Source organism: Fringilla coelebs, assembly GCF_963513975.1.
Source record: "Fringilla coelebs genome assembly, chromosome: 5".
Lineage (NCBI taxonomy): Eukaryota > Metazoa > Chordata > Aves > Passeriformes > Fringillidae > Fringilla > Fringilla coelebs.
The window spans coordinates 55,866,855-55,892,861 of record NC_140033.1 but is presented as its reverse complement, the minus strand read 5'-3'; the positions used below and the strand labels follow the sequence as shown (position 1 = coordinate 55,892,861).

Genomic DNA, 26,007 nt, shown 5'->3' with positions numbered 1-26,007 from the left:
CATAATCATGCACGCAATAAATAACTTTTAACTTTGTTTCTTTGCAGTTAGGAGCAGAAGGGCAACACCCACAACACCATCGTTGGTTACAGCACTACGCACTGGAAGCACCATTAGAAAGGAAATTTTATGCAGAAATGCTCCTTCCCTCTTTCCTCCCCGCCTTTCCCATGTAGAAAGTGATAGGAGAAATTGAGGTGTGCTGTGATGTGGAAAGAGAAGAGGCCAAGGACCCTGGGCAATTTTAGCAGAGTGCAAAAGGCAAGAAAACAATTTTTCTTCTGTGGTTATCTGAGCTCTATGGCTGGTTTTACACAGAAACATGTTTTGGCGCCAGTGCTGGAACTGTGACTGGTTTATTATTTTTAAATTGTCTCACAGCTGCATCTTGATATGGGTGTGCTGGGGCATCAAATGTCCTTTGGCTGCAACAGGAACTTTGGGCATGGCTCAGTGGCAGTGTGTGATCCCTGCAGAGCAGCATTTCTTGAGTCACGGAGAAAGAAAAACAGTGCTTGGTTGGTGTCACAGAATGGAGGAATTCCACTTGGTATGGCATGGTTTGAATGATAATTTACAAAGCGTGGAAATTTTTTGTTGTATACCATTATGACTGCCAGTTGGTGGGTTATTCTCATTTTGTTCTAGGTTACTTTTCATTATTTGCCCCCCCCCCCCCTTTTTTTTTCCTGCATCTTTGTGCACATTTCATATTGTGGATCTATTATATGCTCATTTTTTATGACAGACATTTAAGCTTCTTACAGGTGCCCAGTGATAACTGCAGCTATCATGTGTGCACCTTAACATTAGAGGAGAAGCAGAAAGGCTGTAAGAATGCAGGATGATTAATTCCACAACAGTTTTTACATGCACAAACTGTAACAGAGCCCACTGCTGGACGCTCTCTTGTCCACTATAATCTCACAGCACTTCCATATGAAAGTTGGAAGCCTGTTACATATAAAAATAATTTTCATCTCTTCAGTGCTGCTACCACCACTGGCTCTCTGAGCCCACAGAACCTGAGAGATGAGGACTGGGCAGGTGGTGCTGGGATAAGGCTTTGCCCAGAGATTCCCATTCTCTGGAGTGATTATGCAATCACTGCACAGTTCCACTGGCATCAGCAGCTATTATGCAGCAGCTGCGTAATCAGGCATTTATTGGAAGAGGTAGGGAAGGAAGGAGGCCACATGTTTGTCCCCTGCAGTCCTGAATGGCAGAGGGTGACACAACTGGAGAAAAGCATCGTGTGAGTTTTGATGTGCAGCTGTTGGTTTGTGTTTTCTGACTGCTCAGTGAGCAGGATGAGCTTGCCATGCTGGGAAAATGTGATGCCTGCATCACGCCAACCCCCTGCAGCTGCAGGCTGGGGCAGAGGGGCTGGAAAGCTGGGAAAGGCCCTGGGGGCGCTGGGGACAGCGGCTGGACGGGAGCCCAGGTGTGCCCAGGGGGCAGGAGGCCAATGGCACCTGGGCTGTGCCAGCCATGGGGTGGCAGCAGGGCCAGGGCAGTGACTGTCCCCTGGGCTGGCACTGCTGGGGCCACACCTCAGATCCTGGGGCACTGCTGGGAACCTCAGGACAAGAAAGGCACGGAGGGGCTGGAGCGTGTCCAGAGAAGGGAACGGAGCTGGGGAAGGGGCTGGAGCAGCAGGAGGGGCTGAGGGAGCTGGGGGGGCTCAGCCTGGAGTAAAAGAGGCTCAGGGGGAACCTTGTTGCTCTTTCTCTCTATCTGGAAAGAGACCGAAAACAGGTGGGGGTCGATTTCTGCTCCCAGGTAACAAGCAATAGGGTAATAGGAAGCAGCCTCAAGTGGCACCAGGGGAGGTTTAGGTTGGATATTAGGAGAAATTTCTTCACTGAAAGAGCTGCCAAGCACTGGCAGAGGCTATGCAGGGTAGTGGTGAAATCTCCATCCCTGGAGAGATGTAAAGCTGTGTGGATGTGGCACCTGGGGACATGGGTTGACAGTGCCAGTGGAATGACTGGACTCAATGACCTTAAGGGTTTTTCCCAGCCTAATGATTCTAAGAAAACTGAAGTTGGTGTAAATCTTCTGGGACTGCAGCCTTACCTGTTCCCCAGATAAATCAGATTTTTGAAGATTTTTGTTCTCTCAGGGTCCTCAGTTTGGCCAGCTGTGCAGACCTAGCTTCCCACTCTTCCCACTGTTGCTTATGTTCCACAAGCTCCCTTGCCAATTTTAAAATCACAACTAACGGGTGCTCTGCTGCATCTCAAGACATTTCCTTGATCAACTGCCAACTTTAAAAAAAAAGGACATTTGGAGGAGATAAATCCTACCGGCAAATTTCAGCTGGATAAACGACTTCTATAAACTCATCTACCAGCATAATGTCAAAAAAATTAATCAAGCCAGGCTTCCAAGCAATTTCATCCATCTTAAGATAGGTGGAATGAATAACCCCCTGGAAATGCCTCTTTCAATGCATTACTGAGGATAACCAGTAGATACAGGACTTTTAGATAGCTAAATTGACTAAGTTTAATCCTGCTCTTTATAGCAATAAGGGTTCATATAATTAGATCTTCCAGGTATTGGATATTTTTCTGTCTTTGAACAGTCCTCTGCTATCTGAAATCTCCTGGCCATGAAGAATTTACAGACTGAGCTCAAATTGCCTTTTAATGTTCTTTTAGCCTTGAGCTTCTTTAACTCCATAGTCTGACAAACTTTGCAGAAGTCAGTTAAGTTCTGCAGCTCTTCCTGAATGCTTTCCCATCTGTCACTAGGATTTTTCCTGCTGCAGGCCCTAGGGAAGGTGGTGATCCCTCTAGCAATCTTGGACTACTTGTGATACAATAGTTCCCTACTTCTAATTGGCATCTCCTCTCCATGAACTCCAGAATTCCAAATTTGCTCGTTTAGCCGTCATCCCACAATAACCCTCAAAAATGCATCCCCAATTTTGTCTTCTTTTTATTGTTCATGCAAACACTGGGGCTCTTTTTAATTGGGATGCCTATTCTTGTTATGCTCTAAGAGGTTTCAGTGAGTATTTAAAAAAATAAATTGAGTCAACTCTCATTCCATCATGTAATTTTCTTTACAATGCCTTAAAATTCAAATCAGGCTGGTGTTCTTCTGGCTGCTGTGAACTTCAGCAGCATGAGAGAAGTTTGGCAGGTTTTTGGTGAGTGAAAGCTGATGTCTGGCTGCCTTCCAGTCACAACTTCAGAATGTTTTTGGTGAAGCTGTGCTGGGGATGAGCAGGTAACAGGTGCTGGCTTCAGCAGCTCCCTGTGACTCACCACTTTCCAAGGACTGTGAATGCAACTGAAAATTACTTTGCCTCCATCCTATGTGTGAGTGACCAAAATCTGTAACAGTAATCAACTCAGAATATACTTAATGACTGTTTAATTAATTTACTGTAATTCCTGAAGAAGCTCACTGCAGTTCCTTTTCCATGTGACATCCAGCAGTGATTTCCAGCAGACAGGAGGCAGCCTGTGTGGTGTGTGCTCAGCAGAGCACAGCTCAGGGATATGATCAGCTCGTTAATACACACAATTCCTGTAACTAGGACAACTCCTTTGTGCATAAACTCCTCCCTGATGTACCAGAGCACCAGTTCTTCAGGAAGGAAAATTGTGGGTGGAGCTTGCTCCCTTCCAGATATGAGTAATTTTTCTGCTGTGAGCTGCTGTGCAAACACCTTTCCATTTCTGCCTTTAACATTTACTGTCAATTGCTCTGTCTCCCAAGTCATTCCACCTCTGAGATTCTCTGGAGCCTTAGTAAAGGCTCCCACTATACAGAAACACCAGGAAACAGATAATCCCATTGGGAAGTGAGGTGAGGCAGCTTATTTCCACACATAACCACTTTTTAGACACCTTTTTTACATTCCTGTAAAAATTATGATGGGTGCCAAGTTCCAACCAATTACTCCTCTGCTGCTGCTCTATGCAGGCTGCATAGTGTTGTGCTGATTAAACTCATCTCACAGTGTTTGAAGCTATGTGCCTCACTTGTTCTGTTTTGGGTTCATGTTGTCACCTGAGGTGGGACTAACATTAGCAGCATTTTTGTGTTCCAGTGACATGTCATGTTCCTGCCATTTCATGCCTTAAGCTGCTTTTATCTCCTCAGCATCGCAAATTTTTGAGAAACTTTCTCTGTGGATTTCAGACTCTCCTCGGAGGTATGGTTCTTTCCTGCGGTGAATTGTAGGTGTCTGTGCATATTTATGACAGTGTTGATCACCTAACTTCCCCAAAAGCTTTCAAGTGCCTGAAAATTGTTTGCTGATTGACATCAGCATTCTCTCATGTCTCAATGAAGAGTACAATGACATAGATTTCAGTGCTTCTTGATCTATTTTGCTTTTGAGACTTAAACAGCCAAGATATATCTGATACCTTGCTAATAATGAAAATCTGTGTCTAATTTTTGGTTCTTTTCTTTTAAGTTCTTTTTTTGAACTGTTCAGTGAAACATAATTATAAAAACAAGGTCATACAGACAAGTTTTAGCACTCCTCTGGTGAAATGACTACTGTGGTTGCTTTCATTATGATCTCATCAGGGGCCAGGGACAGTAAAAGTAATGATGTAGTAGATTCCTGACCTCAGCTCTCACTGAAAATAATTGTCTGACATTGTTACCATTTACGGTCCTGCCTTCAGTATTATCATGCAAGTTTCTGATTATTCCATTAATGTCTGGTATCTGATAATATGCCATCATTTCACACAGAAATTTTAGCTTACCTAAAAGATCTTCTACTACCCCGCAGAAGGATTATTTATTACATATGGCTTTTTGCTAAATAATAACTCTGAAAATAACAAATAGGTCAGCACAGGATCTTCAGTACTCCTTGAGTTAAGGGAGCTACTTGTTTTTTGACATCCAAAATATACATTAGGAGTTCCTTTTCCAAGGTGAAAGCAGTGGCATCTTACTTCAGAGATTCTTACCTTGTTTGTTCTTCTTCCTTCTCACATCTGTTAAAAGCACCAAGTGTACATAGAAAGTTGTTCTGCAGGTATTTTAAGTAGTTCTCTGCAGCATAAACTACTGAAGATGGGCAATATCCTGTCTATATTTTTTTCTGTTTTATTTTTGAAATGTGCTTTCTTTCCGTTCAGAACAATGAATTAACTAAATCTCCTACTTAGAAATCCTGTTGCCACGTTGCATAAAGTAAGGATTGTCTGTTTAAATCATTAACTCCAGCTTCTCAACATCTCCCCTTTTATTCTTTCTATCCCTGGAAATATCTTTGGCTGATGCTGAAGTTCTTCTGTTGTACTTCAGAACCCAAGTGAGGATGTTATTTTATTTTTCTGTGCATATTTAAAATGTGTAAAACATTACTCAATTACTGTTGAGCATCTAGCACCCAAGAGGAGGCCAGGGGTAGGACTTCTGTAACTATCAAAATATTTATAGAGTGTTTTAAAGTTTACTGGTTCCTATTGTGACAGAGGAGATGGAATTGGTTGATGCAGTTTGGGATGTCAAACTCCTTCCTGTGCGATGCTACAGAGTTGTGACATTATGCAGTAAAATTGTGTGCTTAATTGGAGTGTTCTGATTTCACATAAATTTTATGCTGCTATCTGCTACTTCAGTGGTGTCATTCCATATCTGTATCATGGGGATGAGGTAATGATCTCACTGCAAAAAATTCTATCCAGAACAGATGAGGAAATTTAAATATGGAAGATGTTCAGCTCTGGTTTTCTGGTTTTACTAGATTTCATTTCTCAGCATGAAGAGTCATTCAGCAATATTACTCAGATAACCTTTTAACCACTCACTTTTAAGTGAGTTACTAATTACTATTTTCTCACAATTCATTATCATATTTAAGTTAAATTGCTTCAACTGTACAGTCCCTTCAAAAGAAAGATTTTCTTGAAGCTGATGAATGCAACAGTCCCAACTCAATGAAAAGGCTGAGAAACAGCTGCAATAGGGAATATCAATAATCCCACATGCCATGAATTTGAAGTTAAAAATGTAGAGAAATCAATATGGGGTCTATAATTTACAGAGCCAGAGGAAAAGGAGAATATGGCATGAAATGAACAACGTGTACTACATAGGTATTGACAAAAGATGCAGTTTGTGCATATCTAGGTACACAAAGACTTAGACTGAACTGGACAAAAACCTTGCTTATTGGCTTAACTTCACATGCTAACAGTGAATTTCTAAGCACAAGGAAGAAAGGAAGTAGGCACTCGGTAACTTGAATTATTTAAATTCAAATGACAGAACCAGAATCTCCCAATTTTTTGCATGTTGTATCAAGGCAAGCAAACAAGACTTGGAGCACTGCAGATTTTGAGGTGTTTGGTTCCAAGCCCACTATGTGTTAGTGCTGTTGGCTTCCTGCCCTGATGCGCTGGTTTGGGCTAGGGTAGAGCTAATTTCTGTTTTAACAGTTATGCAGTTCCCAGCAAGCAAGGTAAGAATATTTAGAAGAAAATACATTCAGCATTATCTGTTATTCTAACCCAATATATTCCAAAGGCATTGGAGGCCCACAGATAATGGTAGATGTAGCCTTACACACCTAATCTTTGTAACCAAACAGATTTTCTAGGTCATGTCAATTCCCAGAGAATTCTTTCAAAAAAGCACAATACAAGTATTAATTTTTTTTTCATCTTTTTAAAAAACCCAAATTTCTCACGCTCTGACTTGCCAAATTTAGTCTAACATAAAAGTCTAGGTAGGGGCTCTAAATAAAAACTATGCTTGGCCATATGATGCAAAATTCTGCATCTTTAAAACAGCACATCCTACTGCTGTTCAGTGAAGTAATTCTGAAAATGTGAAGTTGAGATCTTATTTACCTCAAATGGAAGGAGGCAGCTTCTTTCCCTTGTTTACTATAAATAATTATATCAAGAGCAGCCTCTGCACAAACTCCTGTTACCACAATGGCTCGTGATCTTGGTGGACTGTGCACAGTGACCTGCTGCAGCACTCATGTCCCATGTCACAGGCAAGACTGCAGCTCCTACAAGTCACTGAAGGAAGGATTGCAGGGATAGCCTATATCCTGTTTCCAAATGTGCTATCAAAGCAAATTCTTTCACAAGCTCTTTTTAGCCACCAGCAAAATATTAGTGTGGTTTTTGTATAGTTGCTGAGGACATGATCAGTTACCTGCTGGCTCCTAAACTCTGCCAGTATTTTTATGGGCTTTATTCTCTCTGGTGCTTTGGTAGTCATCTGAAGAGGTGTCAAGTAGCAGGTGAATAGCAGCAGACTAGAAACTATTCTATTTGGTGTCCGAAAGACAAAGAGCCCCAGAGGAATTCACAGCAAAAGCAGATTCCAGCATTTAATAAGGGAAAGTAAAAAAGACTTGCCTTTGCCTAATCCAGTCCAGCTGTGTGAAGGAAATAACAGGGGCTAGCCCTGCTGGGCTGCTCCTTTCCTGGTTCAAGCCAGGCAGCAGGTTTCTGAAACTGAGAGTCACAGAGCTCGTGTGTGATCACAGGCAGCGCCTCTGCCTGCTGTTGTGCAGAAAAGCAAAGAACACAGAAGCAAATGTTGGACTTCAGGACTGTATTTATTCCCTGTGATTTGCATCCTTGATGGAGGTGAGGAGGAGTTTAACATCAGCAGAGCAAGGCTGAGGGATCAGGTCTTCCTCTCACATCCGGAACAAAACACAGCCACAGAGGACCTGGAAGAATTCTGCCAGGCTGCCCTGGCCCACACTAATGTGATCTTCCTCTTTAGTCTGTTTTAATTGCTATTAATTAACAATATTGCCACAGTTGTGAGAACAAGTTGTTTCAGCAGTCAGGATTTCAATTCCCCAACTGGCAATATTCCATTTTATCGCCTCCCTGGCTTTTACTTTGCTGAGCAGTAGAAATAATTTGCCTGCTGCTTGTTGCAGTTCCATTTCCAGGTGTAAAAGCTTGCTCAGGTAACCAGACTGCAGGTTCTCCCTCGGGCCAGGGAGTGTGGAGGGCCCAGCTCCTGCTCTGAAGGATCACCAGGAGAGAAGGCACGGCCGTGTGAGCTCAGTCACTGCAGGCTGTGCCGGAGCTGGGGTTGCAGAAGGTGCATCCACCATGACCTTCTGCCCACACAGGCCTTGGGCAGCCCTCAGGTGGTTTTCATACTAAAGAAGAAATCAGCATTAGTTGGGCTGCAAAATCCACACGCTACAGGATGAAGCAAACCCATTTGTTAGTCCAAATGGGGTTGGATGCTCCTGAGATTAATGATTTTCCTTCCTATCCTGGCACAACACTGCAAGAGCAGCCAGAAGCTTGCCTAATGGATTCCAGACCTCTTTACTTATAATAATATTATGGCTATACATGGTTCTCTTTGTCTCAAGTAAACAATGAAGTGATCCACTGTGACAAATGTTTAAACATCATAGCGATGGTTCTACCCACTCTATATTATAAACTTGCTTGATTTTTCTTTCTGACATACCCAATTCCTTGCCAATTCATAGGACTTAAACTAGGGCAAGGAAAGAAATGCTGAAATAAAAACCAGTTACAGATTTTTTTAATCCAGAAAGATCTGAAAACTATTTTACAAGCTTTAGGTTAATCCTGACATCCTTCTTGGGACAGTTCCTTACACTGTCAGTTCTCTGCAGTACTCAAGGGATTTGCAAGAATCCCTTTCCTATCATCATCATTTAGTGTCTTCTAGAATGGGCACCTTTTTAGCTGTGCTCAGATGAATGTAGTACAGGAAGTTAAAAATTTGAACAACATCTGTCATCACAAAAACTTGAAAACTGGTTTGGAAAATGTTTTTAACTGTATTTAAGTTTTTTATGAGTGGGGGTCCATCCATACCTGTCAGGATTCAAAGATGTATTCTGCATTTTCAAAATGCTCATCTGTACACAGGAACCATTCTAACGGTATATCCTATATATATACACACACACATACACACATAGTGTGTTTGTGAGGTGCTAAAGAAAAATGCTTTTTTTCCCTGCAGACAGAAAAGCTGGGATAAGTTTAGGACACATTAAAATGGCAACATAAACTGAAAAGTTGATTTTTTTTTTTAGACTGGAAGCCTGGTGTGTTACCAAAGCAGGTGTCATAACCTAGAATAATGGAATTTCAGGTAGAAAATGTGAAACAGGTCTTTTAATAGACTCAGTGATTTTAAAAATGGGGATGGAGATTACAAATCCAGTAAGTGTTCACTTCTCCACTGATAGTATGGTTACATTTTGAGAAAACAGTACTGAGGTCATTCATCAAATATAGACTGCAGCAGAAAATCAGACTGTGAAACTAAGCTTAATTTCTGTAGGGCAAAATTATCATATTTTCATCTATATAACCTGCAGATTATCTAACAGAGAAATAAATAGCCAGGCAACCCACTCCCCACTGTTTTAGCAATTGCTGTAGTACACAAATCTGTCATTTTCTGAGGGAGCTGTTTACTCAAAATCCTCTTTTGCATGCTAAACATCTTGCCTGTGATCACCAGTGCCTATTGCTATTTTTTCTGTATCCAACTAAGACTGAATCATCTGTGCTCTTGGTTCAGAGGCTCCAAGTTCCAAAAGTTGCAGGTTACAAGAATGAAAATATAGAAGCTAGTGTAGTGTTTTACATGCTGAAATACAGGGGATAAATGGGGTTTTGATAAGGAAGCATCTACTTGTTTCTTCCACCGAGCAAGGAAAGGACTAGGGGAAAATAACTCTGTGGAAGCTGAGGGGAGCACAAACAGCTCACTGGGGAAAAAGTGAGTGTTACTGGAGTGGCTCATCTCCTGCCAACACAGGACAAGGAACATATGGGATGTGCTCACCTGATCCTAATATACATGGCTTGCTTAACGCTTTGGGAAAAGCAAAGAAACAGAACAGGAGTCAGTCATGAGGTGACCAGGAATCAAGCCTTCAAGAATATTGAATGCTTTCAATTTATAATGTTAGAGCAAACTAATAGCACATAAATTAGCAGATGCAGTCATTTTTGTGCATGTACACACGCATATTAAGCCAGGATACCATTACTGTACTACAAATGTAGTTCTTCACATACATGGCAATTTTAACTGGAGACTGGAAAATCAATGCGCAAAAAAGCTGGAAGAATTAGAGCCAGGAAAGAGGAAATTAAAAGGAGGATGCTCACAACAAAGTACAAGCAATTCTCTCTCTTAAGTAGCAGCCTCAGACTCTTCTGTTTGAGCAAGCACTGCTGGAATGGTACTTCAGTCTGATCTGCAGAGCATACATCCAGGACTGGCTCCAGTACCAAGCAACCTCCTGTATCAGTGAATTAACCATCACTTCTTTCCCTATTGCAACAAATCTTTAGCTCTATTTGCTCTCTATTTACCCTTAAAATTAAGGGGCAAATGAAACCAAAGGCCAATCACTGCAACCCAGCGATACCCAAAGGTTTCAGACCGACATCAGTGCTGAGGCTTCATGTGCTCCACAGCTCCAGGAACTGCTGTCATCTTTTTCACTCTGCACATTCTTAGATCACTTAGTTTTGCCAAAATTCAACACTCAGCCTTCTGGAACTCTTCTAAAATACAGTGGTGACTCGGTACTCTCTCTGCATCCTTCCAAGTACTAATGCTTTCTTGGTAAGAAAAAAAGTCTCTGCCTTTCTTGACACCTTTTTCAGAGAAATGTGTTACTCAGCTCTCTCCCTTTGCTTTCATTTTCCTTGCAAAACAAGTCCAAAATAATTCAACGTCATTTTGTCCCGTGGATATGTTTAATTTTTTCTATTTATACTGCAAGTACTGCCTGCTGTCATAGATCTGCCTCTCTTTTGGTCTGAGGGGTTTTGTTGGAGGTTTTGTCTCAGTTTCATAGCATTTAACCTTACAGGAGCCTACTTGTGACACTCTGTCAAATGAGATCTAGCAAAGCTTTTTTGGCTGTGCATATAAAAAACTAACCTGGTTTTTATGTTGTTTCTGTGTCTCATGCCACAAATAGAGAGGATTTGTGACATCTCACGTTGAAGCTATCCCAACGTCACTATTTATAGAGTCTTTTAGAACCAGAGCAACCAACACACATAGCAATTAGTCTTTGAGGCCAGATTAAAACTATGTTTGTAGTTGATGCAGATTTGTAGTTTGTTTGCACGATACAGTAGTAAAACTGCTCAGCACTGAAAGATGGCAGCACCTGTTTCTCCAAAAAAAGGATTAAAAGATGACTTAATATATTTCAGAGTAAGACATTACTCCCAAGCAGTAATTCAGCAAGACAGGTCACAATGTAAATAATTATGTGCTAGTAGTGGTGCTGTTCAGCCTGAATGCACAGGCACTTCCAAACACAGGGGATTCTTCAAACTTCAAAACAGCAAAAGAATATACCTCATTATGGCTGAGCTTACTTACCAGGCAGATGTACTCTGAAAAGACACCAGGGGTGGGCTTAAAGCATCTCCTTTTAAGGTGTGTACTGTCTGTGATGTTCGAGGCTGGGGCTGAGTTTGAGGCTGTGTCTCTGGCTGAGGCTGTGTCTGTCTTGGATCCTGAGCAGGGTTAATCCATCGACTCTGTCCCGGTGTCATCCACTTTCCATGGATTCCCCAACGGGCCAGGTAAAATTTGCAAATATCATAGTTCATTGAAGAGTAATATAAAAGGTCCAGTATCAGTAAGATCACCACAAAAAAACCATAGATCCACACTCCCAACAGTGCACTGTAGTTGCTGTGAAAGGAAGAAAAAGGACAACAAAGAAAGTTATCTCTTAGTGGTGGTCACTGCGTTAGTTCATCAATGTCGTTTGTTTCATTAATTATTTATAGATGGCTGAAACAAAATTTTGTTCCAAAACATGTGTGTTTAAAATTAAGCTATTTTTTCAATATGAATTCTGCTACAAGCATGGGTTTTAGAAACTAAAGCCACCTGTCTTACAAAAATTTTTGTCCTTCTAATCTGTCCATAGGCTTTCCAGAGTGGCTGCCAAAGGCCTCTTAATATGGCTGATAATAAATTTTAGGAAGGAAGAACATTGGCAAAATAATGTTAGACAATGCACTTGACAGGAAAGAAAATATGTACAACACTGAGATGTATATGTTGGTGTACTTATAATGTGTATATATAGATAAAGGCCATGGCAATTATGTGGTGCAGAGAGCTGTAAAGCTGTGACAGATGACTAATGGTATTTAAAGAAAGGGGGGGAAAACAGGAGGAAAAAGTGTAAGGGGTCAAAAATGTGGAGATCAAAAAGGGGAAGAAGTGCTAATACCCTGCTGGGGATGAAGTATTATAAGAAAAATTACTGTCAGGTGTAAATGCGGTTTGGATTGGAAACTGTGTGAGTGGGGAGAATGAGATCAGAGCTGACATGGAAAGAAATGTATAAAAATGAGATTGTTAGGTAGAAAGCAAAAGAAAGGCTGATCTAGACCCATGAACTAATGTTGAAGTACACATACTGGATACCGTAAAACCAAGAGGAAGCAGGAGGGACGTTAGGAAAAAATGTCATTAGGAAGGCAGTCTCAGAAAAATTGTATGTGAGCCATAGGTGGGCAACCCACATCTGCATGGAACTGAACTCAAAGCTGAACACACACTCAACCATGCTCTCTGTTCACAGCCAGTCACAGAAACTTGGAGGAAATCATATTTTTTTAGGACATTGATGAAAATGGAAATGCTGCAAGAAGAAAAAAAAGGATGAGAAGACATGCAAACCAGAAGGGTATTTTGGTATTCTAAAAACATGTCCTCCAGCCTTTCTGGATCAAAAGATTTCAAGTCTTTGCTTTGAACTTTCATTTCTATTTAAACTATTGTATGACTCTTCCATTTTATACTTTTAAAAAAATCAGGATTTGAAACAAGAAATCAGTATTTTACTGTCTGTGTTGCTGTCTGTCAGCACTTCAACAGAGTGATTCTTCCCTTCAGGGAATGATTTTTCCACTACACAGCTATAATGCCCTTAGATTAAATGAAGTTCCATTTTACATAACTAAGTAACAAGAGGAAGGTCCAAGCTGATAATGGCTCACTTCCTGTATAACTTTAGGACTACACAAGCCTAGAATTAAAATTTTAAAAAAAGAAAGAAATCAGAACATTTCCAGAAGGATTAGAAGTAGGCAAAGTTTAATGTTCTGAAAACCTTTAACTCCAGAGTCTTTATCTCTGCTAAAGACTTACACATGCAAGCCTAACTTCACACAACAGAGGGTAGATCTTAGTAATGCACTAAAATCTGCACTTAAGGCCCTTGAAAGTAAAACAGGATCTGGTTAATCCAGGCTTCTCAGCAGTGATCTTCTTGACTTCCAGTAGATTTAGTCCTGTTGGGGGTAAATGCTTCCATTTTCTGTTAACATAAATAAAATGCAAGCAAAGGCTGGAAAAGTCAGGAAGAAATGCACTTGGACAAATGCCATCTTGCTCATCATTATTGCCAATAGGATCCATTTTGCATGCAGGTGAGCTGTGTTTGACCCACACTAAGAAAACATTTGTTTTGGCCACAATGAGAGAGGCAAAAACATTCCTTCATGTTAACTCAAAAGAATTTTTTTTTTGTATTTTAGGAATTTAATTTTACCCACCAAAATTTTGACTAGTGAAAATTAAGAGCTATTTTGAGTGTTCCAATTTAAAGCAGCACTTTAATAATCATGCCAATATGTAAGCTATTAATCTGCTCCTCCTAAAAAACATCTGTTTCTCACAAGTACAAAAAATGAAAGGCTGCTTTATATCAATTAACAGACAACGGAACAACAGCACTATCAAAAATGCCATGTGAAAAATCACAAGTAAAAATAGTAAGTAGTATGTTTAGTATGCAGAAAGATTTTCCATACATTGGTAACTTCTGTTTCTCCAACTACTAAGGTGGAAGAACATGGCAATTTTTCTGATGGCTACCAATAAAAATTAAAACTGACCTGCAAATAAAGATGTCCTCATTAGAAAATAAACAATCTTATTTACATGGATTAACAGTAAGGCCAGAAACAGAAAAGAACTTGGAATACAAAAACTTGTAGGATTTGCTCTCATTTCACCGACCTGAATGATTTGTCAGTTTATTCTTGCAATCTGGTTTTCCTGTTCTTTTGGGCAGAAGTTTAATTTTTACTAAAACTGAAGTGTGAAGAGATTCTAAATTTGCTGAGATTCGAATTATAGTGTTTGTTCCATTACAGGGTGTAACAAGTTGCATCCATCTCACTCATTCACTTTTTAGGACAGATAACAAGATGGTTATGAGTAGCCTGTATCTTTTTAGTAGATTTTCTTGGGTTTTATGTGGAGCACAGGAACAAAAATAACTCATTTGGGAATTCAGGTTTGGAAAAACCAACAAATCTGAAGAATTGCAGGCTGAAATCTACAGCTGCAGAGTTTAAATGTGGGCAGGCGGTCACAGAAATAGTTCCCTCCCCTGTTCTACTGAAAAGGGGCAGTTCCTTGGATTGGTAACAATAAGTGCTGCCCCTAGGAAAGGTTACAGCTGTGGCAAGGAACCAGTGCAGTTTTTGCATCTATGCTTTAAATGACATTTTCCCCCCATTTTTCGTTTATAATTATCTCCAGGCCTTTGTCCAGTCCTGGGTTTTCCTGAGGAATCTGTTCCTGCCGTACATGAGAGGTGCTCCCTGCCAACAGTTGGTAGGGGAATTGATGATTTATTGTTTTTTCTTTCTTGTAAAGATGACTTTCTGAGTGCTATTTAAGCAAATGCCATTTCTGCAGGGCACAGTCAGTACCTGGAAAAAGATGGTGTTATTCTGTTCTCACACTGCTTTGAGTGTTGGAATGAGGTGTGCAAAAGCCATTCCGCTCTGACAAATCAAACTAAGGGATAAGGAAAAACACGGATACACTGCAGACTGCCAGACCAATGTAGCAGATTAAAGACTCCTATCATAGCAGTACTACTGATAATCCACCAAAATATGCACAACAGAAAACCTGACTATGGAAACTAGACAAACTAGTTCAAGTGAATACTACTTTTAAGAATAGCTAAACAATTTCTTAGACAGTTTTAAGGGAAAATACTTTGGATTACAGAGCTTTTCCTGTCTGTTAGACATAATTTTTATTTCTATATTTCATACTAAATTAATTATTCACATTCAAAAATATTATAGACCGATTAATTTGTATGATTGTAAATATACAATACTCCCATATTTTTCTCTTATAAAAAACATATAAATATTGTGTTACAGTAATGGAAAAATGTAAATAAATGTGGCTATAGTTGCATTGTGGGACTGGTGAAGACAAATGTGCCTTTTGAACTGTGCCATATCAAAGAAGTCTCAAGTCACTTCATTAACTTTTTCCCTCAACTGTATTATAAAACAAGAAATTTGTTTTGGTAATCACAAGAATGGCTAAGGGGAAAAATAAACCAAATAATAATATTGAAATAAACCAAGCAATAATGTTGAATCACTCTTCCCTGAAAACTATAATACATTTTTTTAAAGTTCATTGCTTTTCCCATATCTTAAATTATTCTCCCTTGCCACAGTACAATAGGTTTCATTAGATTTTTTTCCAGTGGTGTGTGAAATTAGATCTAAACAAAGAGCTGACTTTGTCACTGTAAACTGAAGCCTGGAAGCATTAGAATCCAAATTATTGTGTACGATAGATAAAGTCAGAGTATTACTTAAGAAGCTTTTTGCAATGTTTTTAATGTAGGCACATATGGTTCTCTTCTTTCTGCTCCTTCTAAAAATAGCAGGGAGTTTTCTACCAATATCCCTGAGCTCAGGGTGAGGAGATCTCTCCTGTCTTACTCCACGGGTGGAGTTTTACGTAGGAAGCAGCATTTCTTCGTCTTCCTGCTCCTGACAGATTTATCAGCAGTGATGTTTGAGGAACAAGGCAACACCAGTTCCATTCCTGCACTTCTCTACACCACGGCTCCAGAGGATTTTTACTGTATCCAGTAGGATGTCACATACCTTTGCAAAAGTTCACACAGAGCTGATGCCCCTAGGGAGTCCTGGACTGGATGGTAAATAGTCTGCAGGTGGCTCTCAACCACAAATCTTACCAACAAAAACTACACAGGTACCTCTTTCTCCATCACATTTGAACAAGGTGACTTTTAAAAACTAGTTCTACATGAAAACTACTATCATACTTTTGTTCTAAATATTTTTATCAAAATGAATGCTGTAGTTCACAGAATACCAAACTCTTTTTTTTTTTTTCCAAACTGCTTTCATACACAACAGCCCTGTGATGTGAAGACCCCTGGATTTATTTCTCCAGGAGTGTGTGCATGAAAAGCCACAGGGCTGCTTCTAGCTGGATCCCTGCAGGATCAGGGTGCCCCAGGTGAGCAGCCTTGGGCTGGATAGCTCAGCCTTCCAGAGGCCGGGGGTCCGAGACCTGAACTGCTCTATAGCCGTGGCCACTTTAGGAAGCCCAGGGATGATCAGCTCTCAGTGACCTCAGCTCTTTTATAATTTCAGCTCTTAGCTTGCTAAAGGCACCTTGGCTTAAGCAGTGCCTTCTCAGGCAGGCAGAGAGAGAGGAGAAGGCAGGCTCGGCTGGTTCCACAGTGGGTTATTGAGGGTCCGCGAAGGGCTCCGGCGACAGCTCTGCTCTGGCCAGAATGGGCTAAAGTAGCCTCTTTTATAGGGCTACAAGGGCTCAGGAACTGACCAATTGTCAGGGTTAGGGAGAGGGGCCTATGGGGTCACAGAGAGATAAGCTGGGCCTGGAGGACCGGAGTTAGTTACTATGAGTTGGCATTTTCTCATCTCTAGGTCTCCCTCCTCCACGGAGCTCTGGCTAGCTCAGTGTCTGCTACATGTGCAGATGTGAGTGGGCAAACAACGCTGGAGGCAGAGAAATGCTCTGTGTCCCAGGGCATCTTTTGCAATCAGCCTGGACCTGTTCCTCTGCCTTGGAAAGGGTGGTTGCCCTCTACATTCCAGGTTGCTGGTGAAACGAATGGCAGAAGAGCCTTCCCTGAGTAAGCTCTGGCCATGACTACACAGAGGAGCTGCTGAGACACTGGGAAAAGCCTGAAGTGTTTGTCAGAACCGCCTTTGATGGTAACATCCCGACCTCTGTGAGACAGGGTGGTCAGCAGTGCTGATGCAGGGTTTATAGAACAGCACAGCAAGAAATAAAACAAATTTGCTGTGTGCAGGACAAAGACCTGGAAAAGCATGGGGGCAACAGCCTCACGAGCCCATTCTTGAGGCTCATTTTACCAGTGTAAGTGTGCAGCAGATTCTGGATGTGTCTGTGACCACCTGCAGAGCCCTTCTGTTCTGAGAGTGCAGTGAGGACCTCTCCGACATCCAGGGCTGCTGAGGGAGCAGGGCCACCCCAGCACACAAAGGGGCAGCACACCCTGGTTTTTTAGCATGTGTGGAGCACACACTGTGTAGGAACACTGGGGCTATAAACTCCCCCTGGTTGCCTGGAACTATTTATGTTGCCAGATGTGGGGAGCTGCAGGCGAAAGCTGCTGGGTTGTCTGGGCTGCACAAAAGGTGGAGAAAGTGGCTGGTCTTTAACAGACTTGGTACTACATGATCCTCCCAGCATTCTGTGTGATCTGTTCTCATGATCCCAGGGGCACTACAAAGCCAAGGCAAGAAAATTTCACCTGAACTATATAACTGCACATGAAGTAACACAACAGTATAGATCCACATTGATTTAAAGATATCTTTTATGGGTAGAGTCTATTTTTGTCTGTCTTTGCAGGTGATTGACACATTAACCACCGGTAAATTTAGAGAATGCAACTTCTGTGCCTATGCAAGACTGAAATTTCTCTGGGCAGCTCTGTGTGAGGAGTGGGTGTTAAGGAAGGCAATGCTTTGCTGATTCCTCAAGCTGAGCACAGCTGCACACAATGAGTTAGACCAGCCAGCATCCTGTTCCAGCACCATCATCTCCTAACAGCCCTGCACCTGCTCCCATTGGGGGGAATACAACAGACCAGTTGACTGGCACCACAGAAAACACCAAAATCCTCTTGTAAACAGCAATCCATACACTGTGATTCCACCTGTCTTTAATCTGCTCTTTCCTTGTCTGCAGGGGCTGAATACCAGAACAAAATGGCAGGGAAAGCAGATTGATCAGAATTGGGGATTACACCAAGGGAAATCACAGCAGACCAGTGTGGCCAGAATGTCAATACTAAACAGCAAACTAACCTAACCACAAGGGTGTTTCTGTAAATAGGTATTCAGTAACAAAGATCTATTTGCTACTTCCTACTTCTTTATAAATAAAAAACTTACTGACATTCATTCCGGGGGACAGCCCTCGGCAGAACATGGAAGTATCCCAGGTAACAGGCAAGGAGACCACACAATGTTGGTAAAAGCAAATACATTCTGTTCCCCAAGGCTAGTGATTTGTTACAAGAGATTAAGATTCAAAACCATCAGGGACTCCAAAAAGGGCATTTGGGTTGATATGGAAAATGTCAGCTCACTTCCTCTCTCACCTATGAACAGCTCTGGGGTTTATTTTTACTGATGCACATTTAAACATAGTTTGGATCAAATTAGGGTCAGGGAAAAGACTTTTCTAACTTTTATATGTAACTTTTTACTTGTCACATTTATATGCAACTTTTACTCTCCTAGCAATGTTTATAGCCCATGTCAAAGCAAAGAAAGCAAAGCTGAAATATTCTTTCTTTTAGGAGCTCTGCAACAACAAAAAACCTTTTAGTAATGTTTTCTGTATATGCAATTATTCTAATTGCTTTCATCATTAAGTGCACCTCAGACTCTGTTATTAGACCAGGAACAGTTTGGTGGAGAGTACTTTAAAACTCATTTACTTACTTATGCATATATCCATCTGCATTCCCTGTTAAGTTCATCTGCATAACAGTCTGAAATTCTGTCTCATTGCAGCAATATTTAAACACTGTGTTGTTATGGTGACAGCAAAAGATGTAAGATTTATTGTCAGAAAGACGGGGGCAGTGGAAACCAAAGTGGTATCGACCTTTGTAGTCCGTGTATGGCTCGCAGACCCGAAAATGTGCGGACAACACTGGAAAACAAAAACAACATTGGCTTTGTCAGTCACTTCTGTTATCTGCATACTACAAACTCTCATTTTTCAAGGCTAAACAACTGTTGGTTGATTTCCAAAAAACATCAGTAGTTCAGAACTTTCAATGTTTTAACATTTAGTACTTAAAGGTAACAATATTCAGATTTCTGTTGTATTTTGAGTTTTGTTGCTTCTATGTTTCTGATAATCATTGTTTGTTTTAAGGGAAGGGAGTAATGCCCTCCATGTTAAGAGTCACAAAAGTATTTAGGGAAATTTTTTCATACTTCTGTTATAGTTATAGGGATATCCACAACACACATCAATGTTCATGCTTGATTCTCCTGGGACGACTTAATAAGAACAAAAAGTCTGTGTAGAAACTGCAATCAAAGTTTGATGGCATTTGGTTTACTGTTCCTGATTTCTTTTCTTCTTCTCTAAAGGTCAGTCTTTGATAAGGAATAGTCTATCAGAAACAGTCATTACAAATACTATAACAAATCTGAGCAACTTTGAATTTGCAAATAGACAGAGCTAATAAAATACAGGTGTTCCTGGGAGTTCTTACATTTCTTCTTTAACAAGTTCTCATGTAAAGTGTTTATTACAGCTCTGAGAACATTTTTCTTTTTTGCAGTCCTGTGTCACACTGATTTCACCATCACTTTTACTGGGGTTAAAAAGAAGCTGTCCACTGATACCGTTTTCTTATTTTGGTTTCCCTGAGTTTCTGAGTTTTTCAGTTGTGCAGAGGGGCAGGGTAGAGATCCCTTCCAAAATGGTCGTAAGCAAACATATGCAGTTCCCTGAAAGAATTTATATTGCATTTGCAGGGAATGCCCCGACAAAGGCAGGAATGATGCATCTGACTCCATGTTATCAGAAGGCTAATTTATTATTTTATAATACTACATTATATTAGAGAATACTATATTATACTAAAGAACACAGAAAGGATACTTACCCAATGCTAAAAAGACAATAATGAAAACTCATGACTCTTTCCAGAGTCCCAACACAGCTTGGCCCTGATTGGCCAAAGAGTGAAAACAACTCACACCAGAATCCAATGAAACAATCACCTGTGGGTAAACAATCTCCAAACACATTCCACATGAGCAAAACAGAGGAGAAGCAAATGAGATAAGAATTGTTTTCCTTTTCTCTGAGAACTTCTCAGCTTCCCAGGAGAAAAATCCTCGGCAAAGGAATTTTTTCAGACAATGTGAATGCCACACTTTTAGGAGTCAATGTTTGTTTCCACATTCACAGTCTGTGTTATGGTAGGCCTTACATGATCATTGAAGAGTACACATACCCCAGAGACACCCCAAAGGACTTAAGCTCTGAGGAACGTGAAATGTGGAATCTCAGTCTGAATCCTCTTAGCAGTGAAATGTTTGTCCTTTAGAGAACTGAGGCTCAGCAATGATGTGGGCAGCTGCAGTTCACAAGGTTACACCAATTAATAAATTATATATTCACTTTGAACTGACAGAATTAACTCTTGTAATTTGATGCATGAGTTTTCTGTCAGTTTGCCACTACAAGAAGTTACACATAAAGATTTGCATGGATTTAGCTGAACTGCACTGTACCCCTCTGCACAGAGCCCCTCTTGATCTGCAATTGCATTTGTGCACCTTGCCTGTCTAATCCTCAATTTTTTCTACTTTGCTTAAAAAAAAAAAAAGCCTATTCCTAACACTTTTGTTTGTCAATTTTATAAAATATATTAATTTAAAGACAAATTTTAAGGATTGTGACAGTGCAGATCACTTTATTTGCGTGTAGAGAAGGGGAGCCTAGAACAAAAACCAGAGTACTAGGCTGATGACAAAGTAATCTTGTACTGCAGTGTGAGTCAAGAAAGCTCACTCCAAATATTTATGTTATGCACACATATACCTGGCATCATTACTTGCATGAAAGAAGAAATCATTTCTGTAGATTAATTCAGCCAGGAACTGAAAGTGCAGGAAGAAAGTAATTTCTAAAGGAATACAAATATTGAGAAAACGAATTACCTACCTGTTCTTGCCCTACTTTGGAAAAAGAAATGTGTTCCAAATGTGAGGATGCTATCATCAGCAAAGAAACTTTCTTTAGACTTAGGTTTTCAACAACCTCTGTAACTCTCGTAACAAATCTGCATGTTCAAATTCTGTCGCAAAATCCACCCAGCATGTAATTGCATGGGAATGAGTTTGTTTGAACAAGTACTTTGCTGCACGCCCCTCCTGAATTAACACAGCAGTAATAAAAGTGTGCCAGGATGGATTGGGTTGTGAAAAAACCTCAATGTTTGCAGCTGGAAGGGACCTCTGGAGGTCATCTCATGCAAATCCTCTGCTTAGGCAGGGCCGCCTGGTACCCAGAACTGTGTCCAAATGGCTTTTGAGTATCACCAAGGATGGAGACTCCACATCCTCCACAAGCAACCTGTGGCATTGCTCAGTCCCCCTCACAGAGAAAAAGTATTTCTTGGCATTTGGAGGGAGCCTCTGTGTCAGTTTGTGCCCATGGCCTCTGGTCCTGTCCCTACCACTCAGGGGTTAAACTTCCTCGTCACTGCCAAGTGTTTGGTTTAACTGCACATCTGGAAGCGTCCCCTGATCCCTACGTGACTCCTCTGCACGTTTAAGAATCCCTAACCTTCTCTGAGAATGAAAACTGAGGAAAGCACAATTTTAGAAGGAAGGAGAGAAATAACGTCAGGTCCTAGGAGGAGGGATGTCTGCAATAAAACAGTCCCAAGCAAACCCTTAAATAGCAAAATGTGTCGATGATTACATAAGGCATGATGTGATGACTGAATGCCATTCTGAGCTGGGCAGACAGTGTGGGGTGGGTCATCCCTGCTGGGCAGCTGAACACCACACAGCTGCTTGCTTGCTTCCCCCTCCCAGTGGGATGGGCCAGGGAATCCGGAAGTGAAGACAAAATTCATGAGCTGAGATAAACACCGTTACAAATAATAAAAAAAACCCCACAAAACGATCAACAACAAAAAACAAAGCACAAGTGATGCTAAGCAATCGCTCACTACCAGCAGACTGATGTCCAGCCAGTCCCTGAGCAATTTTTGGGTAAATTCCCACCCCAATTTCATTGCTGAGCATCCATCCCATGAAATAGAAACCACCTTGGTCAGTCTAGGTCAGCAGTGCCAGCCTGTCACCAGCCAGAGCTCTGTGATACCAGCACTGCTCTGGTCACCAGCCTAAAACACAGCCTTGAGCCCACCCCAGCCAGACCTAGCACACAGAGAAAACACTTTCTCAATTTATTATAATCTGTGTAATTTCAGTTGCTGTCTTTGCTTCTCTGTGCATCAGAGAGACAATAAACAAAGTGGGATTTATTTTCTTCCAAGGTTTTTTGTTTGTTTGTTTGGTTGGTTGGTTGGGTTTTTTTTTTTTTTTCTGAAAATAACTTCACTTAAATCCCCAGTTTTGAAGGACCTTTTTTCTATAGAAATACTTCAGATAAAGGCCTTGTACCTGTAAAGGCCTTAAGTTGTCTGTTGCAAAGATGCAGCTGTGTCTGGAGTTGTGAGTGCAAATTCTCAGGCTATTTTTCAAAACAGTTATTGAACAGTTGCCACAGATGCTCCTCTCTCTGTTCTAACTGATTTCAAGAGGATAGTCTGTCATGCTTCATCATCTCAAGACTTACCTACTTTACCTTAAAAAATACACAGCCAGCAAATGTCAAACTGTTACTTCTCTATCTAGTCACAGCTAGAGATCTGCCTAATGTACATTTTTAATTCAGATACTAAATTTTTAAAGCCCCAAGACTCTCTGGATGGCTGGTGTTTATCAGCTTTCCATATGGAACCACAGAAATATTCATATGTATGCATTTTACCACATGTTAACTTGCTGTGTGGATGTTCATTTCCTACTTCAAAGAAAAAATGTTGTAATGTGCAAATAATCTGATGATTTTTGCTTGTTAATATAAGTCTTGCTGTCAGCACTGATTTTATAAATGTGTTTCAATCCTTTAAACAAGAAGGTTTAGATTTGCCAAGCCAATCTAAGAGTTAGTGGTAAGAAAGTCATCCTTCCAGCATGACTGCATGGTACTCCTCCCTTTATTATGCATTCCTTGTGTGCCCAGTAAAACCAGTGCGTGTTTACCACCCCTAAAATGTCACTGTGATCTTGCTAGCACTGAAATAAAGTACCTCAAGTTTCAGTATTTTCCACCCAGAAATTGATTACTGAGATTGTTAATCTTAGTATACCAAAGACCTGGAAGTGAAGCAATATCTTACAGATGGAAGTCTGTAAATCTAGGGCACTCGAAGGGAATCTTGCCATTAGATTTTCATGTCAGCTCATCCCCTATCATTCACTGCATAAAGCCAGTAGTTTTCCTTTATGGAAACTGATCTGTCTTGGACAAAAAAAAGTACATTGGCTGGCTGAAAAATAGTAATAAATTTCCTCCTGTAAAATGTGTTGTGAGTTACCCATGACCTAAACCCCTTCCTACAGATCACAGTGGCAAAATTCCACAAGGCAGGAGCATGAAAGACTTGTGATGATTTCAAATTAAGCCTGGATGCTACATGCTAATATAGGACATGAGATAATAAAACACCTATAATCCAAGGAGCAACAAAATGATAAGAAACACATTTACAAAGCCAATAGTCATCAAGGATAATAGATAAATTACGTAAGAAGTAAAAGCTGTGTGTAATTGGTTTCAAATAAAAACATTGCACTTCACAGGCAGTACTTCTAAGAGAGGGAAAAAAAAAAAAAGTCTGGTTTTGAGGAAGCAAGGGTTTGAGGGAATACACCAGTGGCTGAATACAGGTGTTTTCATAGCGCAGTGCACAGTGCAGTCACAGTGTCCCACTCAACTCCAAGACAGGAATTTGTATCAACCTGAGGAAATGGGCTGGAGGAGTGGGATCTCAGGACAGCTCTAGTAGAAGACCCCTATAAAGAGTGGCAAAGGTATAAAAACCTAAAAATTGACAGAAGAGCCTGGAGCAGCTGGAACAGTTTTGTGACGCTTGATCCCTGTTGGATCACTTCATTGAAGACTTCTTGATAACCAAGTTCATTGCTACACCAGGGAGGTAGATTTTTGAAATTTCTTTAGGCTAGAGGAAGACAAAGAAGCAGCTCCAGGCCCCGTGCCTGATCCCAGTCCATCAGAGGAGGAGGACAGCTCCACAATTAGAAAGTTCCATACATGGGGATTCCAGGGGAAGGGCTCTAAAGAAAAACAGTGATTTAACGTGGGCAGAGGAGTGCTCTAATTGATAATATGATAACATTGTTAGCAAAAGGGCTGTGTCAGAGCTAAATAATGAACTATCATTAGCAAGAATCAACTTGAACACTGCAAACAAGCAATGAGACTGTGGGCAACAAAACACATGCTTGAACTGACTGGTGAGGATATGAGTATTAATATTTCATGAATGTTAAAGACACAGACTCAGTAGTAACAATTTTGACTGGAGCACAAGGATGCTTTAGTAAACATGGTGCCTGGTAAAATTTTAACTCTGGTGGTTGGGGATGTGATGTACTACAAGAGAATAAGAAGCAGTGATAGAAAAAAAATGTCTTTTTGTATTAAAAACTGCCTCAGGAGTGGAGGACAAAAAATGCTGAACTAAAAACATGTAAGTCAAATCTCTTTGGACTGACAACTTTTGAAAATTTTGTTTTAAATATTCACTCACGATTACAAAAAAACCCTAATGCCATAAATGACTTCTGATGAACAAATACAAACAATAATCAGAGCACTCCACTAATTCTCAGTCTAACAGCACGTTTCCACATAAATCCTTCCTGTGTGCTAATTGCAAACATCTAGAGCAGAACTACCAAGCATCAGGAGAAACGTCTCTGGTCCAGTCAATTCTTTAGATTCAGGAAAATTACACAGATTCCAAGTTCAATCCTTCAGGTGCTTTACATTCTCTGGTGTGCACACAGAAAAACACATACCTGGAACCTGACTTGCTCTGCTTCCAGTGGATGGTTATTTAGCAAAATGGATGTGTTTTATGGTGGCATAGATATTATTCTTTTCTTTTAGGTGAACTGAAAAAGCAGCTTATCCAAAGAAATAAAGCTACTCTTTCAACTTTCCAGTCTGAGTTCTTGAAGTGATTTTCAATTCCATTTCAAATTTCAATTTCCAGTTCTTAAATACAAAGAGGCTTCGTTTATGTCGGACCTAGATGATCTTGAAGGTCCCTTCCAGCCCTAATCGTTCTATGATTCTATGACTGATTTATTAGACAATTAACAATCATTTAGTCTTGTTTCTTTTGTAGGAACCCAGTATTAAATTGCAATTATTTTTTCGCTGCGGCGCACATCACTAAAAGATAAATTAAAAGTTACCTGCTGACAAGAGTAATGAAAGCAGAACCATCAGCACATTCAAGGACTGTTGACCACAACTTGTCATCGTTGGCTTTCATTGGTCCATTAGAGAATTACCTGTTGGACAAGATGCAACACCATGATTAAATGTCTCTTTCATGTCCTCTCATTGTTCAAATGTTCACTTCCCCACAAAGCTTTGGTAAAATGAGATGGCTTTGCACAGTAGGGGGAAAAAAAACCAATTTTTTTCTGAATTTTTTTTTCCACTTTTTTAAAGGGAAATAAATCCTCCTTTCTATGATTAAAATTCCTTTCTCATTTCACCATGGAGATATACAGCTGTTTACGTACTTTTCATTAACCCAGAGTAGAGATGAATCATATGAAGTTTTTACTGAATATTCATATGTCCTCTGTAATCTACATCCAGCAGAACTCTGTTTGTTTTACTGTCACAAGAACAGGATGTTGTATTATATGTGTAAGGCCAGAAAGGAAAAAACAATAGAAAAATAAACTGGCTGCTTTGAAAGTCAATCTGTTTTACCCCATTAGAGGGTGCAGTCGCTCAGAAAGTGGG

The 26,007-nt window shown here is 40.5% G+C and overlaps 1 protein-coding gene across 1 annotated transcript; it reads right to left on the bottom strand.

Moving 5' to 3' along the window:
- Positions 1-11,378: 11,378 nt before the first annotated feature.
- SHISAL1 (shisa like 1) lies at positions 11,379-25,509 on the bottom strand (the record flags this gene model as incomplete). The annotated part of the gene is made up of 3 exons (XM_084205667.1): positions 11,379-11,700; positions 18,831-19,044; positions 25,443-25,509. 3 exons carry the CDS (start codon positions 25,507-25,509, stop codon positions 11,379-11,381), a joined length of 603 nt encoding a protein of 200 aa, XP_084061793.1.
- Between the last annotated feature and the right edge of the window lie 498 nt (positions 25,510-26,007).